General features: G+C 45.4%; 1 protein-coding gene across 5 annotated transcripts in view; it reads right to left on the bottom strand.

Moving 5' to 3' along the window:
- Nucleotides 1–18194, bottom strand: part of HEG1 (heart development protein with EGF like domains 1) — a 55458-nt gene that overhangs the window by 8296 nt on the left and 28968 nt on the right. For all 5 annotated transcript variants that reach the window (XM_051623107.1, XM_051623110.1, XM_051623108.1 and 2 more), the window contains exons 12-20: nt 16192–17556; nt 13360–13479; nt 11645–11739; nt 10758–10816; nt 10148–10308; nt 8334–8468; nt 1033–1075; nt 895–932; nt 264–351 (exon numbers count right to left, since the gene is read on the bottom strand). In XM_051623107.1, the coding sequence (XP_051479067.1) occupies nt 264–351; nt 895–932; nt 1033–1075; nt 8334–8468; nt 10148–10308; nt 10758–10816; nt 11645–11739; nt 13360–13479; nt 16192–17556 (2104 nt within the window). The remainder of the gene's footprint in view (nt 1–263; nt 352–894; nt 933–1032; nt 1076–8333; nt 8469–10147; nt 10309–10757; nt 10817–11644; nt 11740–13359; nt 13480–16191; nt 17557–18194) is intronic.

Below are 18194 nucleotides of genomic sequence, written 5' to 3'. Positions count from 1 at the left end.
TGATTGCCAGGCACATCCTTAAGAGACACCCAGTTCAATTTTTTTAACCTGTTTGCTGGGGAAAAAGAAAAAAAATAAATAAAAAGCTATGCCCCAAATGAAAGCCCAATGCAGTACTTCAGTATCTTTGATGAACCCACGTGCTTTGCTGTCCTGTGTCTTCACCTATGTTTTGGTTCTTCAGGGTTCACGTGTGGAGCACTAAGTGTGGTGTAACACACTGCAAGGATGTCACTCGAGCCAGGGCTGGTGACAGCACCTACCGGCAGCAGGTGACAATCAGTGCTATGCCCATGACAAGCAGAAGTCCCCCTCCTGCGGCCGCGATCACCACAGTGATGAGCTGATATGCTACAGACAGGGAAGAGAGAGACTCACTTAGAAACAGCCATGTGCTTGTAAATACTCATGTAAACATATTCACAGCCCTCATGCAAAGGGATTAACTGTTTATTTCCCACCTTCCCTCCCTCTGTAAGCAATACTGCCTTACATTGTCAAAGTGAAATGGATGGAGTTGGTGATCATCTGCTGAAAGAACAACAAGCTCTTGTTTCCCGAGGGGACAGATTCCCTTCACTGATGGATGAGGATAATTCAAACAGTATTTCATGGATTCAACTCTGAATACCTCCCTTCAGGAGTGCCACTACATGTGCTATCATGACAGAGTCTCCAGAGAAAGGAGACTCCCTATCCTTGGGAGATAATATTAAGTTAACCTTATCAAGTGAGGTCAACAAAATAATTTTAAACAGAAATGAAGAAACAAAAACCACTGATAAGAATAGCATGCACCTGCTGCATTTTAGACACAGTAATTTGCAATTACTTGTTTCTAATTTCCCATTTCTGATGCTGTGGACATTAAAGGAAACAAAACTCAGTACTTACGGTTTCCACAGTTGAATCCACCTAAGCCAAATGGGCAGCTGGTAACAGAAAACAACAGGGCTTAATTGTGCCAACAGGTCACCACAGCAACATTAAGAAGGATGGTGGGGTAGGAGAAGTGCAGAAGAGTCACCATACCTCACACAGGTCTCGTTTTCCAGCTTATATCCATCTTCACAAGCTAAAAACACAGAAGAGAGAAGGGCCATGAGCTCTGAGTAGTGGCGCAGGGGAAGGAGGCACTTCCCATGGCTGCTTCCCATGGCAGCCTCACCTCAAACAACCTTGGGGACCCACAAACCGGTCTTTGCTGCCGGCATGACAGGAACGCCATGCAGTTTGGTGTGATGCAGTATCTCCTCTGGTTTAAGCAAAACACCATGCACTTAAATTCACCTCCCACTGGCTTTGACAGGATCATTTCAGGACTTCCCAGCAGAGCTAGCCCAGAGGCTGGCACAGGATGGGCAGCTAGTAAAGTAATTCCCAGCAGAACTTCTCACTCAAATGGGAACTCACTGCACACTTGTATTGCTTCCCACAAAACAGCAGTGTAAAAAATCTGCAAATGTCTCTAGTTTTTCTCTCAGAAACTCATTTGAACAGTGCTACTTTAGCATTGATGCATGTTATTCATTACTTTCAAATGCTAGTACTGCAAAAAAATGTTATGCAGAGTCATGGTTAACTCAAAGCAGTATGTCATGTTTTGCCTCATGAAAAAGGTCAGGGTTCTTTATTTCTTTCAAATTTGGAGCTAAAAAAGTTTCAAAATATACTATTTTACTATAGAAAAGACATTAAACATTTTACTAGTTCTAAATAACCCAGAAAATGGCTATGTACAAAATGTCAGTAAAAACCAAGCCAAAGCTTCGTTACACCTACCATGCTGAAAGGACAACTGTCTCATCACCTGAAGTATCTAAGATTATACAACTCTCCTGATGAACAGCAAAAGCGCTGATGCCTAAATTATAAGCTTGAAATTACTGATAAGATAATAATTTTCTCAGCAATAGTCCTGCAGACCCCCTACCTTTTGTGGAGGCAGTGAAGGTGCATATGGATCACCCAGCTCATAGTTCATAAACGGGTTTCAGTAATATCTGGTGCATGTAGGTGAATCATGGGGGGGGGGCGGGGGTGTGTAAAATCAACCCAGTCTTGGATTGCCTTGAGGGCCTGTCACTGCAGAGGCAATTCATGGGGAGCTGTGTAGATGGTTTAGCCCTCAGTTGTCCAATAAGCCAAAGACCAACCAGGGTAGTGCTGCATCATTCAAAGAACCAAAACCTGAGTTGAGTTTTGAAATCCCTCAACAAATAATATGCCTTGAGTCTCAGTCTAAGCCAATATTCACTTCCCCAAGAAAGATAAAGAGAAGCTGGGGGGTTTTAATGCTGGCTTCAGCCAACAACCTTGTGTACCCCGTCAACCACAAAATCAACAAAAGAGAAATAGAAAGTAAAGGATACTAAAGTAAACCTCCCCCATAGATGAATAAACAAAGATATGGGGAAACTCCCTTATATCGCCAAAGATAAATATTCCAGATGGTATAATCCTCTCAGGTAGAGTCCTTGCCCACATTCATGTAAAACAAGGAATAAAAACCCTAAGATTCAGTTTGGGAATCGGGAGTCTCTTCTCCAATTATGCAGCTGACCGCTGTGGAGACCTCTGCCCTTGGATTGGGACACCAGCCAAGGTCCCTTCCCTGGAATTGCGTGCCCTTACCTGGATAGGTAAACAAATATTTTCCATGCTTTAAGTTTGTAACCATGGTGATTAACTAACACACCCATAATATTTAGCATGCTTTGTAGGTTCATAGAATCTTCAAGGTTGGAAGGGACCTTAAAGATCATGAAGTTCCAACCCCCCTGCTATGAGCAGGGAACCCCACCACTAGATCAGGTTGCACAAAACCTCGTCCAACCTGGCCTTAAAAACCTCCAGGGATGGGGCATCAACAGCCTCCCTGGGCAACTCATTCCAGTTCCTCACCACCCTTACAGTGAAGAATTTCTTCTTAATATCTAACCTGAATCTCCCCTCTCTCAGTTTAAAACCATTAGCTCTTGTCCTATCACTGTCTTCTCTGATGAAAAGCCCCTCCCCAGCTTTCCTGTAGCCCCTTTCAAGTACTGGAAGGTGCTATAAGGTCTCCCTGGAGCCTTCTCTTCTCTAGGCTGAGCAGCCCCAACTCTCTCAGCCTGTCTTCATAGCAGAGGTGCTCCAGCTCTTTGATCATTTTGGTGGCCCTTCTCTGGACCCTCTCCAACAGGTCTATATCTTTCTTGTGCTGAGGACACCAGAACTGTACACAGTATTCCAGGTGGGGTCTGACCAGAGCAGAGCAGAGGGGCAGAATCACCTCCCTGGCCCTGCTGGCCACACTTCTTTTGATGCAGCCCAGGATGTGTTTGGCTCTCTGGGCTCCAACACACACTGGTGGCTCACGTCGGGCTTCTCATCAACTACCACCCCCAAGTCCTTCTCTTCAGGACTGCTCTCCAGCCATTCTTCCCCCAGCCTGTATTTGTGCCTGGGGTTGTGCCAACCCCGGTGCAGGACCCCGCACTTGGCCTTGTTGAACTTCATGAGGTTGGCACTGGCCCACCTCTGCAGCCTGGATGGCATCCCTTCCCTCTAGGGTGTCAACCACACCACACAGCTTGGTATCATCAGCAAATTTGCTGAGAATACACTCAAGCTCACTGTCCATGTCTCCAGCAAAGATGTTAAACAGCACTGGTCCTGTTACTGACCCCTGAGGGACACCACTCGTCCCTGGGTCTTCCTTTTTCTCCTTTTTAAAAATAGGGGCTATGTTCCCTTTTTCCAACCAGCAGGAACCTCACCAGACTGCCATGAGGTTCTGTAAGAGTGTGATCTGTGAAGCTTTATAGGTTGTAATCATAGGATTGTTTTGGTTTTAAAAGAACTTCAGGATCATCAAGCCCAACCGTTAACCCAGTGCTGTCAAGTCCACCACTAAACCATGTTCCTTAGCATCCCATCTACACAACCTTTAAATACCCTCAGGGATGGTGACTCCACCACTTCCCTGGGCAGCCTGTTCCAGTGCCTGACAAGCCTTTCAGTGAAGAATTTTTTGTGGTCCATGAATCTTTCTAGGCTGAATAGTGTATTCTTGCTTTTAAGTTGTAATAGGACATTCTTCCATTGTACCTGTGAAAACCTGCAACAGTAGCACATTAAATATTTGAGTGCAGTTCAAATAAATAATTTGTTTGAACTTTGCAGTCAGTTCTCTTTTCAACACAAGGTGGTCACCTGAGACAGCTCAGAGAGAGACCTGGGGAGGAGTGACAGAGTCACTTAGGGCACAGGGACAAGCCCAGGGCCAGCAGTGCAGCAACTCTCGGGAGCCTGGCAAGACATCACCCAAAGGTCTGGGAAATCCCTGCAACACACTCCACACAGAATAAACCAGATCGTTAAGAGAAACAGAACATATCAATAATAGAATTTTCCCCTCAAACATTATATCCTTAAAAATGATGAGGCAGCAGCTCTCAAGCCCTCTTCCCCTGCCTCGCTCTCTAACCACAGGGATAACCTGCAGCCAAAAGCTCGGGCGCTCTCTAACCCCAGCAAGCATGAGGAAATCTGTGGAGAGATGAGGGGGCTTCCAGCAGACATTCCAGCTAAGCTGCAGCAAAGCCCTCACCTTCTCTCCTTCCCCTCTGCTGCTCCCTGCACACCAGATGCCTTTTCCTCTCTGGCACAGTCAGTGATTGTGTATTTGCAGAAGCACTTAGCACAGGAGAGGAGGAAGGAAGGAAAAATGTGCAGTGCTGTCCATTAGGATGGGGTGGCAATATCAGAGCACACCAAGAGAGAGCACTAGTTTTACAGCTGGATTCAGAGGTTTATGGCTCTTCCAGCACCAATAACAGGTGATATTGATGCCAGCAGGGAGCAATATGACTGTGACCTCCCCTTCATTATACAGGTCACAGAACTTCCCTAAATTTAATTCCAGTTTAAAATAAAATAGTTGAACTGGGATTATATTTTAAAAGAACCATCCAAGATTGATGTTAATATTTTCAGTGACAGACAATCAACCACAGTCCTGGGTCAGATGCTCATAAAGTTAATTTCCCCAGCCATTAAAAACATTCACCTTCTTTCTGGTCTGAATTATCCCAGTGTCAAATTCCAGCCTTTGGATGTTTTCTTGCTAGGCTGGGAAAGGTTATATGATCACATTTCTCCTCCTCACCATCACATCACTCCTTTGCCTTTAATAAAGCCAAGCACACTGAGATCTTTGAGTGTCCCTGGTTATTGCAGCTTTTCTCTGAATGCTCACAGGTTCTTCTTGGCCCTTTTGATTTCTGGTTCCCAGAAACAGATGTTGCAAACCAAAGGATAACAAAACTTGCCCTCTTCTGCTGGCCCATGCCCCCTTAATGCATCCAGAGACTAATATTAGTCTTACAAGCCAGAGCTGGGGACCTCTTCTTCACCTGCCAAGCCCTCTTCACAGCTCTGCCCAAGGCCCTGCTTTCCAGGAGACATGACCAGCAGCATGCTTAGCACACTGCTCTTGGATGCCTGGCCTTGCTTGTGTTCATATTGAAATTCTATTTGCCTGTATCCTATTTACTAAGCTTCTCATTGTTCCTGCAGGTGCCATTTTCCCCTGTGGGGTGTGTGGATGCAGATGGGTGAGGCACCCAACACCATGAGTATTGTAGCTCTAGGCACAGACTTGTTGCAGCAACTGGCACCAATGATGATGGTGGGTGGCTGATGTCCATGATGGGTGTTCTTGCATCCTTTTCTCTGCCCTGTATAGCTTCACTACTCCTCCAGCACCTCTTTTGCTCCATTTGTTCTTCCAGAGCTGGGGATGAGGAGGGTGAGGCTCTTTACATAGTCCCCCTGTTGCATGTTTTTTGCTCAAGATTTATTTTTCTCTCTCTAGGATGGTTTCCTTGAAGTCAAGGAAGAGACCAGATGTAACTGGACAAGAGTCAAGAGCCTCAGTCAACCAACAGCCAGGGAAAGGTAGTAAATCTCATAGGGTCCTTGCCTTGGCTTGTTCATAACACTGAGGCATTAGCAAAATGGGACTGGATGGGTTGCTCCCAGACTGGAAACATCATGGAGCTAATGTTCTACCAAAGCAACCCAGAAGACGAAGCAATAATGAAATCTGCAGTAAAGGGGAGGGAGGCATCACCTTGACACAAACTGCCTTCTCAGATAATGGCAGCAGCCCCATGTACCCCAGTCCTGTGTGCCCCAGCCTACCGCATGTGTGTTGTGAAGGCCTGGAGGAGCCTGCAGGCAGATGCTGGAGCCCAGTTTGGTCTCACCCTCTCAACCCTAGCCCAGAAATGTGTGTAGGGCACGTACACCTTGAGCAGGCTCAAAGCTGGAGCGGTGCCTTGGGCAGGAGCAGCTCTGGGACTCCACAGGCAGACAATTCTCAGCCAGGAGGCCATAGGGGCAGTGAAAAGCAAGGTCCTGAACACGCATCCTTCTGTCTTACTTAAATGCTCAGTGCTTATGTCTCTTCCTCTCCTCACCCTGCCTTTCCTGCTCCTTTACTTTCTCCTCTGGCATCCTTCCTGCTCCTTTGAACACTCTCCCAGGAGAGCTCGTGCTGTCACACTCACTCGGCAAGCTTTCAAACACGAGCAGGGAACAAAGGAAAGGCTTAAGTGTCAGGGGCCAAGCAAAGCTATCAAGTTTTGCTTTTCTACTCAGGATTTCTTTGCCTTTGCTTTCCTGAAAGAGACTCAGGGGTCTCTTTGGAAACCTGCTCTGCTTCTCCTTGCTTAGCTCTGGAAACACTCTGTCTTATTAAAAATAGCATGCTCCAGAAAAGTTAGCACATTAGGTTTGTTGCCCCGTTTCTAAAACAGCCCCGAGAAGGCTGAAAACCAGCAACAACACAGAAACGACCAAACCACACCCCACTGCGGTACCACAACCAATATGTCCCAACTCCTGCGGCTCAGAGACCAAATCCTTCCCTGGCCCAGGGATGCTTTTTTGAGCATGCCTCAGGGGACAGACACAGCAAGGCAGGAGAGAACAATCCCAAGGGGTAGGAGCAGCCGATCCCCCGTTCCATTGCTGTTCCACGGCAGATCTCCCGGCTGTACCTGCCTTCCCACGGGGGAGACCGGACAGGGCAGCACAATAGCCACTTCCCCCTTTGCAAATACTATAATTGGAGTCACCCCACTGCATTTTCATGACCCACAATGAGGGTCAGATGCTCAGGAGACCTCAGTTCCTGTTTAGTTACTAAGAGGGCAGAAATTTTAAAAGAGCCTGGCATATTGTATGCTATTTTTATCAGAAAATAGCCTTAAATACCAAACAAGGGCCACAGCTTGGCTTTTGAAAAAGCCTTTAAAATCCCAACCACTTGGCTTACCCAGATGAGAAGAAAGTGATGCTGAAAATCTGGCACCTTGCTGGAGCGTGGCACCATGCAGTTGGTGCTATCCTCACACCTCTGCACTGCAGCCTAAATCATACAACAATCAGCCCAATATACAAGATGAAGGGAGGGAAGGAAAACACAAAGAAGAAAGGTTTTGCCCAGTGACAGAGCAGGGGAGAGGCAGGACCATGGCCCGGAACCCAGAGATGCCCATCTCAGAGATGTCCATCCCAGTGCCTGCAGCACGAGTTATTTCCAGACATATTTTTCTGATTTGGAATCAACAAAGCATCTATCTCATCCTATCTCAACTGCAACCCAGCAGGCACTGCCAGAAACAATACAGAACCAGTATTGTAATTCTTACTGATATGTCATCAGAAATCTCCCTTTCTTCAGAAGCCCTACAACACCTGCTGGAATTAAGGAATGGACACCCTGATCATAGAGAAGTCATTTTGACAACTGGCACACGGACAAAGACCTTCTTTAAAAATGTAGCACAACCAGATTTCATGATCTGAGGAGCAGCTAAAAAACAATACAAACCTTAAGCTTACAGATTCTATTAGGAAACCAGCTGAAAAATAAATTGACAATAGTTTTTAGACACTTAAAAATACTGGTGAAGTATTAATATAAGCTTGTGAACCTAAGTTCGCTGAGAGTTCAGACAAAACCAAAACAGGCAGAGCTGCATGTCATCTCTGCTCTGTGCCACTGAACTGGAGCCCAAAGTAGTTGGGCCTCTTTCTCCCTCTTCTTGATCAATGACTCCCAGCACGCTCCAGAAAGAGATAATATTATTCCTAGAGAGAGACTGTATCTTCAGTGTCTGCTGAAAAGTCCCCTAACTAAATACAAGAAACTTGAGCTGCTAATATTTATTCATAATATCAAGCTTCTTGCATGCACAGCAATACACACACTCTCATTTGCACTGGAACAAAAAGTTTAAGCAAAAATCAGGCAAAATATGCCACACAGAGAACAATACCTCTGCAGGAGTGGTCCATCTTGTTGTATTTGAAGTACCCACTTTTACACTGGCAGAGCGCAACGCCATCAAAGTCGGTGCATTCAGATGTTTCCTTGTCACATTCGGGGTCCTTCTGCTTGCACAAGCTGCCAACTGTTGGGAAGAAGTGGCCAATATAAGCATGGTTCTCTCTGAACCCACCACTATGCACATGTGCTTCCAAAGGCATCACATCCAGCTCCTATACTGTTTTAACCTCTTCTCTTCTTTAAAAAAATAATACTTGTTCCATTAGGAGACAATCAGCATTACACTGTCACCATTCCTTGTGCATCTCCTGACATGTGTGCAAATAGAGGGGGTGAATAGTAAATGTTTCAGCTCGGAGGCAGAAGGGGAAATGCAAGAAAAATTTGGTTTGGCTCAAGCTGGAACACATTCACCCCCTGAGACAGTTGAACAAATCAGTTTTTAAGTTTATGTCAAGCAAAACATTTTGCTCAGCGCAAAACAATTTTTTTCCATATCAATATTAAGCACTGGATTTTTCCATTTTCCAAAAAAGAAATTGTCCTTTCGCTACATTACTCCGAAGCAGTGTTGCAGTTCAGAAAGTCAGATTTGTTAGAATGAGCATTCAGCAAAACTGTGAGTAAATGACAGAAATGGTGTCACTGAATTTACATTTTTTACTGGGAGGCCAGACAAAATGAAATGAAAAACTTGAAAAATACTCATGAGAAATAGAATTTTATGGAAAACGTGTCATTCATTTGGCACTCACCTTTTATAAACCTCTCCCTTCTAGATTTTAAATTTTTTTTTACCTGACATCTTTTCTTTTAAATACTTACACAAGAACATGATTTGGTTTTTATTCTGCTTATTTCAAGTTAAAAGTAGACTCCACCAGAGGCATTTTAGCAACTGTAACAGCTAGGTATAATCTGAGCAGCTATATCAAAGTAATTTAATTCAATCCATGGTGGAATGTGGCTTTAAAATATGGCATGTTAAAATTAAAGCACACACTAAATTTCTCATCTTCATCTTTACTTTCCCAAAACGATCCAAGGGATTTCCCAATACACCCAGGCTAAGCGCTGCCACCCTTCATCCTCAAAGCCAAACCCTGAAGCCTTGAACTGCAGAAACCTTGCAGAAACACATCTTTGAAGGGTGCTCACTCGCTGCATCCCACCAGTGCCTTCTCATGGCTAAATCTTCTCTATCCCTCCCTCCCAAAGCAAAGAACAGGAGGTGCAGGGCCCACGGTCACCAGCACCAATAGGGTCCACCAGGAGAAGGTTCTGTACAACACTGATGTGCTTCTCCCCTTTGGCAGGTAGAGGATTTGGTACAGAAATCAAAGGCTCTTAACTGTGAGCTAGTTTTATAGCCTGCAGCAATAAGAGTGCATCTCTCCATGTAGCCTCCAGCAGCGCTAATCAACTTGATGGGGGGGTTTATCTCTTGGTTTTCACAGTTTCCCCAGATCCTGGCCATGCAGGAGGAATAAGATGTGGCTTTTTGATCTGGCTGGGGCCCAGCGTCACATTCCAGAGATGAAAGGCTGCCCTGCAGTGCCTCTAATCCTGATCTGCATCATGTTTTCACAGAAGCAGATTTCTCACACATGTGGTGAAGATAAGGCTCGATATCTGCATCCCTTTTGTACTGCAGGGCTCATAAGACAATTCCCATTTAAATATGATAAATAAGATTCAGAGGGGTTTTTCCAAATGCCCAAATCCTTCTGCCCTCTGTTACAGAAGACGCCAAATAAAACATCCCTTTCCCTTCCCATCACAGTTCCTCCAGAAGGTATTTACCTCTGTGGAGTGGTTTCAGGCTGGAGATGAACTGGCACGTTTCAGTGGGGGATTTACAACCTCGAATGTAGCTTTTCACGCTGCCCACAACATCGTAGAAAGTCACGTTGGATGCTAAAGAGAACGTGGATTGCACTGAAACATGCACAAAATTTGCCTCCCTAACAGAAAACAAAACAAAACAGCCCCTGAGTACCATGGGTCAGTTTGATGTAATCATTAGCACCTTATACAGAGGAACTTTCATTAACACAAGAGATGCTTATCACAGACACAATATTGCAGACATACTGAAACAGCCACGCATTGTAACAGACCTTAAAAACGGGACACAGAGAGGTGAATCTGGGGCAGGGAGGGGTGATGGTAGCTCACTTTGAAACCAGCCATAGATCCCTCCTGGGCAGCTCACAAGCCTGCCCCCAAGCCACTTAGGTCCCAAGGAGGATACCAGATGAGTTGGGCAAACGGGCATCTCCTGATGTCCCAGAGCCTCTAAGCTATATTGCTTCAAGCCCAGCACCAACTCAAAAAGGAGAATATGGATCTCAAGCTGAACATCCTCAACACTTGAGTTTCTCATTCTTCCCCCTGGTAGCTTCAGCCTTACCTGGTTGCCTTAACTGTGGAGTGGTGGTACCCTGGCAAGCCTGACAGCGATGCATTGAGCTGAAAGGAAGGAGAGAGCAGCTGTTAGTGCCCCTGGGAATGATGGAGGGAGGCAGCCAGGCAGGACACAACACAGGACAGCCCTCCTGGGTCACCGACACCCTCCCCTGTATTCTCCAGAGATATTTGCTAACAGGATCAACTCATGCATGCAATGATCTAGCTAAAAAATGAACAGAGATGTATCTACTCCCAGATGTGCCCTCTCTATCCAGGAGTCTTAGTGGAGTCTCCCAGCACTTGCCCTCAACTGACCGAGGGCCACACGTTTGCTATGGCATTGCTGGGAAGCTCCACCAAGAGGAAGGTATGTTTGAGTGGGTGTTCCTGCTGTGCTTCATCCCACGGGGTTTAGCTCAAAGCGAGGTGGCACCAGCTGCAGTCCAACCTGCCCCACCACTTGTGAGGTTTACTAATGAACAATGGAGCCCAGAGTTACTGTTTTAATGTTTGACCTTCGAGGAGCACTAAAGTTCTTTTGAGGTCTGGAAACAGCAATGCAGCCAGAAGAAGCTAGGAAAGAATGGAGGCTAGCAAAGCATTACCCCAGCCTCACTTCTTCACAAAAGGGCTGCAGAATTTTCTGGCCAAATGTGCTGTCTTAAGCCCCATAAGAGCCGGGTAGCTTGAAAGACTGGGTAGGGCAGGAGGGAGAAGTGTGCTAGGATTTAAATGCATACATCTCATAAATCCTAATCACACTAGACCAGGATGGTTTAACAATTAACAAGGCTAAATGCATAGTAGAGAGTCATGTGGCTTCGCATGACAACTGTAAGAGGAGCAGAGGACCTGTCCCATCATTGCCAAAGTCCCAGCGACACTCACCATCGCCAGGATTTCACCCTCAACATGGAGGAGCTCTGCATACTTTCCATGGGTAATATTAAGTTTCAGGGGGACCTGGCCAATAAATATTCTCACTGAAAAGGAGAATAAGACAAGTTAGTCAGAACACATTATCTCCATGCCATGTGTAGCTGCAGTTCCATCTGCCTTACATCAGTGACTGTCTGCATGGGAAACCCTTGCACTCTGCGGACAGAAAACTTATGTCTGAGTGACACGTCCCCAGTAAAGCAAAGTCCCAGCCTTGGGATTTTTCCCAGGGGTTGCTGTGATGTTCCCACAGCCCCAGTCAAATTCCAGAGCTCAGTGCTGTTGGACAGCCAGCATTTCACTGCAGCATTCATACATTTCTTATCGAAACACAGACGAATTTAAAAGGACCCCTGAACAGAGAGATGGGTAAATTTAGTAATAAGATGGTTTCAGGTACCAAAGCTATTTATAATAATTTGGACTAAATGCATTAAATCTCTTACCACTCTCTGCAATGGAAGGAAAGTATATCAGCAAAGTCAAAATAAAACACTGTAGAAAGAACATTTTCATTTTTCAAACTGTTGGACAGAACAAGCAATGACATTTGAAAAGAGGTCCAAAAGATGCATTTTTCCATGCTTAGATTCATATTGATTCATGGCAGTAGAATGCAATAATCTGAGTTGTCCAGACTTGGAGAGATAATAGCCCTAAATCTTGTATTAAGTGCCATGAGATACTCAGTGGAAATGAGATCTCAGAGCTCCAGTGTTGTGTTCCACCAGAAAAACAAATACAATTGCAGATAACACTATAAAGCCTGGAATTCTTTCCCATTTTTTTCCCATCTAGAGAGCCTATCTTCACCACAAGTTTTGAATCAGACAGCTTTATTGAAACAACTCCTTGTAAAAATAAGACAAGAATCACCTTCACAGAATTTACATAATACGCCCATATCCCAGTTCAAGGCATAATCAAAACAAATCTCTAAATTAGAAGCTGACACATTCCAGCTTGAAGAAATGTTTCAAAACACCCTTCAGGGACACCTCACCCATGTTTCCTTAGCAAAATTTCCATGTCTCCAATCCTTGCAGATTAAGGGTCCAGAGAAACTCTAGCAAAATAAATTCCCTTTTACAATGGGACACTGTAAGTCCTTGAGACTGAGAGTCCTCTCACAAGAAAGGAAGGGGTCAGAACCTGAGTCCCAACTAATAACTGCATTGCATGAAAAATGCTAAAGGTACAAAACAAGACTTTGATCTTACAAAGACTTTCATGGCTGCTTAATTTTTAGCACAGCTGATCTGTCCAAGACCAGGTGACACAGTAGCCCCACTCCTCCCAAGCCAAGCACTGTTGCCCAGATTTGCAGGGCTGGGAGCTACCAATAAGCTGCTGAACACATTTTGGGGGTTGTAAATCACATCAGGAAGAGAAGGGACACATCTGTCCTTACTATCAAGCCTGAGCCCACCACTCTGTTGCTGTTTTTCAGAAAGCCTCAGCTGTCACTGTGCCTGCTCCCCAGGCAGCCCCGTGTGACAGGCATTAGGCCCTGCACTTGTATAAACAGCAAAAAGGCTCTTATTAAAAGTGGTGGTTGGGAGGAACATTAAGCTCCTGAGCTAGTCTGAGCAGAGGTTAATTTGAGAAGATTGCAGGTAGTTATTTCCATCTTTTTCTTCCCAGGTTTTAATTTTTTTTCTTACCTAAATTGCACTTTCCTTTTTCCAGCTCATATCCAAGAGGACATTGACAGATATAGGAATCATGGGTGTTGTTGCAGGTGGCCAGCGCAGGACAAGGGTTGGAAAGACATTTATCCACTTCTACAAAAACAGAAAAAAAAACAACCCAGGCTATAGTTAGAGCATCACAAAAATCATCAACTGTTGAGCTAAAAAAGATCAACTCTTTTGTGAGCCCCTGAGCATTATCAGATGCTTCACTGCATCATTTGCACTTACTGTTTATTCTGTTCGAGCCGAAAGAATAAACAGAAACTTTCTCTTGACTTTTAATTCAGAAGCCCTTGGGACCCAGTATTGGTCCATGTTAACACAAAGACCCAGCTTGTCTACAGCACTGCTCACCTGCAGGCCCCTGGATGCTTTTCAAAGACAAACAACCACTCTACTCTGCCCTGGTCAGACCACATGTGGAACATTACATCCAGTTCTGGACTCCCCAGCTCAGGAGAGACATGGAACTACTAGAGAGAGTCCATCAGAGGGCAACAAAATGACTGAGGGATTGGAGCATCTCCCTTATGAAGAAAGGCTGAGAGAGCTGGGACCCTTTGGCCTGGAGAAGAGAAGGCTGAGGACAGACCTTATTAATACCTGCACGTATCTAAAGGGTGGGTGCAGGGAGGATGGAGCCAGACTCTTTTCAGTAGTTCCCAGTGACAGGATAAGGGGCAATGGGCACAAGCTGGAACACGGGAAGTTCCATTTAAACATGAGGAAAAACTACTGGGAGAGTGACAGGCTGCCCAGAGAGGTTGTGGAGTCTCCTTCTTCAGGGATATTAAAAAACCCACCTGGATGCAGTCTTGGGTAAGGTGCTCTAGGGGATCCTGCTTTAGCAGGGGAATTGGACTAGATTATCTATAGAGGTCCGTTCCAACTCTGACAATTCTGTGATTCTGTAACCCTACAGATATGGACAGACTGCAGAAGGGACCTCAACAGCGGGAGGCAGACACAGGAGCACAGTCTCTTTCACCAAAGTCCTGCTCTTTGCATCCAAGCACTGTTTCCATGATCCAAAGCTAGTGCTTGAACACTGATCAGTCAGTAGATCACCCAGTAATGGTGGAGACATCCCTGGCCACGGTCACCTCCTTTACCTGGGGGAGGCAGCTGCTCCATGCGAGGGTGGGAACAGCCTCAGCAGTGATACCTGCCTGTGCCACCCCTTGTAATGTGCAAGGGCTTGGGGAGCAGACACCAACCATGAAACACAGAGTATCAGAGGACTGATGACTGTAGACTCAGATGCTTCATAGATGAGCCAACTCAACTGCAAATTCCAGAGAAGATATCCAATGCCTTCCTTTGCAAAAAAACATCTCGGTCAAAAACGCTCCTCTTGCTGTGCGTGTGACTCACACAAGCACAAACACACATCACAGAGGTGTGCAAGGGGAGACCATCGGCAGGACTGTGGACTTGCCAGCAACAAGGTACGACAAGATGAGCAAGACAGCTTAAGCACCACTTGTACCTGTTTTGAGGCTGCTGCCAAGCACTGCAGCAGTGGCAGGAAGGATGGGCTTTGTGGTTAAAGCAAAAAGCACAAGAGTCAAACCCTAGTGTGCATCTCTGACAGCACTGCAGTGCCCCATGGCATCACGTAGGCTCTGCAGACCAGATGGCCCTGAGCCAATCTCTGCATCATTGACAACACCATCTTGTGTCTCAAGTAGCCTGGCACGGCTACCTCAGCATCAGCAAGAAGGAGGTTTGGTGTCTCTGATCTAAGCAGCCAGAAATAAGTGGGCATGTTTTGACACATTAGCTTTCACTTTGCCATGCTTTAGCTTGCACTTTGTACAGTGGGACCAGGGCAGCTGTGAGGGCCCATGCACAAAGCACCATGGCCAAGGCAGCAGAAGGATCTTTTGCATTCTGGTAAATGGCAAAATTCGGTATTTAAAGGAAGGAGTAACTAGGCAAAAGTGTGAATTCAGTTGGTAAAAAGGATATGTCACCTTAATTTGTCAATTTTAAAAAAATATATCCATTCCCCTACAGTGATTTTTTTTTTTTTTTTTTTTTTTATGAAGCTGTAGCTATAATTAAAACCAATCAGTCTGAGAAATAACCTTTAAAAGCTTAATTATTGGACGGAATATAAACTATTGCCAGTATTTCACTAAGATTAATGCAATCAGTACACAAAATACCCTACAGCAGCATGAGGGCCAGGATCCTGAACTTTAAACCCACGTTCAATTTACATTCATATAAAACTTTGGTCAATGTATTTACTTGAGAAGATAAGGGGCCTGGCAGCAGTAATGACTGATTGTACCAACACGTCTAGCAAGACTACAGTTTGTAGCCTACTAGGAGAAGCAACAGGCCCTTGAGCAGGAGATTACTTAGTGAAATGGGGAGAAAACAACCATAGGTTGTAATATCAGAAGCTCCAACACAAACACCAAGTGCTGGCCAGCTGCCTTTTCTCACTAATAGGATAAGTATTGACAAATGTCAATTGATATTGTTGACCGATCGAGAAAAATAAAGCACATTCTACACTTACCTAGAGAGCCAGTAATCTTTATTTTCTTGAGATTCTCAAATTTCAGTTCAATGTTTCTATCAGAAATGTTCACCAAAACGTTCTGCTTTTCCCAGCAGTTTAGCTAGATTGTTAAATACTTATGCTTAAAACTAACAACATGGAGACCGAGTTCTTATCCTCAAACCCTGCTGACAACAGACTTGTCATACACTCACGCCTAACCCTTTGAAGACCCTTAAAGTGGGACTCAGGCATTCCTGACTCCACCACTGGTAAGTGCACATTACCTGTTGCTGGAGATGATGTCCTCAACCCAGCCGTGCTACTTGACAGAGAAACAGTGGTTGTTTTGGTAGCAGCCAAAGTAGTTGCAATGCTCGCTGTGGTCTTACTGACTGGAGGGGCTTCAGAAGAACTTGTAACAGGGATGTTTTCTTCAGTGACTTTACCAGGCCTTGCAGTGGTAGGATCCACAGCTGCTGTGCTTTTAGCAGTGGTATATGCATGCTTAGTGGCAGCAGGTGTTTGAGCTCTGTGGGCTTTTGTGGTGCTAGCATCAGCTGGGCTTGGCTGGTGACTGGCTGGTGTTGTCAGCACAGGAGGTTTCACCGTGGTCAGTGCCACTGCAGGGACAATGACACTGTGGTTTGTTGCACTGGGTGAGGGAGCAAGGGGTGCATCTGTTGGCTGAGCCTGTGGGGCATCACCACCTGGGGTGGGCAGCAACGTTGCCTTCCCGAAGCTGCCCCGCTGGGCAGTGGTGGCACTCAGTGAGACAGTCTCTGTTACCACCACAGGAGTGGACATGGACACGATGCGTCCACCAAGCTGCTCCATGGGTGCTGTGGGGAGTGGAGACCCAGTGGAGGTGAAGATGGTGCCGTTTTGGGGCTGGTGCGTGACATTGTGCTTGTTGGTCCCTCTGGGTGAGCTCCTGGCCACAGCAGCTGTGGAAGGCACCCGTCTGACCACAGTTGTAGCTACAGAGGTGCTTGTTTGATCACTGTCATTGGACTGTGAGATGGATGATGGTGATGAAAACAGAGGCAATAAAGATGCTAATGAATAAGATGAGGAAAGCAATGAGGAAGTGGGCAAGGAGGATGACAAAGCCTGCAGAGGGGGAGAAGATGCCATCACAGAAGATGAGAGTGGCTTAGATGACTCTGATGATGTAAACAAAGAAGTTGGTGGTGGTGTTGATGAGAGCGAGTGATGCAGTGACGACACTGAGGAAGAGGCTGGAAATGCTGATGAAGATAGAGATGATCTGCCAGTGGTCAACAACTCAGAGTCAGTGCTGATGAGAGTTGTATTTGGTACGTTGCCTGCAGAAGCAGAAGTCACCAGTTTGGAAGAGTGTACCAGCAATGGCTCTGTAGATGGTTCAACAAAACTGCCATCACTGGATACATTGCTCCTTCTGTCCTGTGCCACAGAAGACTTCAATGAATCAGAAGGGTTGGAAATTTCAGAAAAAAAGGTGGAACTTTCTGAGGAGTCGGCAGAGGTGCTGCTATTTGAGATGGACAGGAGTGTCCTTTCTCCTCCTCTGGTATATGTGGTTGAAATGTATGTGCCATCTGTATGAGAAACGGAGGTCCTTTTCTCAGCATCAATGCCACTGGCTGGCTGATGACTGCTTGAAAAGCCTGAAGTAAAAGAAAAAAAAACATTTTACAAAGGCAGAGTAATATGAAAATATTTTTGATGTCATATTAAAATCACTTGCCAAGTACATAAAATGTTCTTGTCTGTGAACTGACCCATGCTCTTCCAAGAATTTAGAGCACCACACAAGCATGGTTATCAAATTATTCTGCACTTCTTAATTAATTCTAAAATCACACAGTCACAGAAATTAATCAGAGAATGTTTGGAGTTGGAAGGGACCTTGAAGATCACCGAGTTCCAACTCACCTGCATGGGCAGGGATACCTCCCACTAGAGCAGGCTGCTCAGAGCCCCATCCAACCTGCTCTTCAACATCTCCAGGGATGGAGACCCAACACCATCCCTGGGCAGCCTGTTCCAGTGTCTCACCACCCTTACACTGAAAATGGTGAACCGTGACAGATCCAAGGCTCCCATGAAACCTGTAGGTTTCTAAAACACTGTTTTTCCAGTATTGCTTTTCTGAGCACTTAGCATTTTGTGGTTTGTTGTGACCAGCTAAGCAGGAAAACCCATCTGTTCTCTTTATCACTCATAATCTATAAAACTCCTATCACCTCCCTCTCTTATCCTCCATTCCCAACTAAAGAATATTCATCTTCTTCAGTTGATTAAT

Source organism: Apus apus, chromosome 6, assembly GCF_020740795.1.
Source record: "Apus apus isolate bApuApu2 chromosome 6, bApuApu2.pri.cur, whole genome shotgun sequence".
NCBI lineage: Eukaryota > Metazoa > Chordata > Aves > Apodiformes > Apodidae > Apus > Apus apus.
Note: the sequence above shows the minus strand (reverse complement) of the source record. Positions and strands in the feature narration are given on the sequence as shown.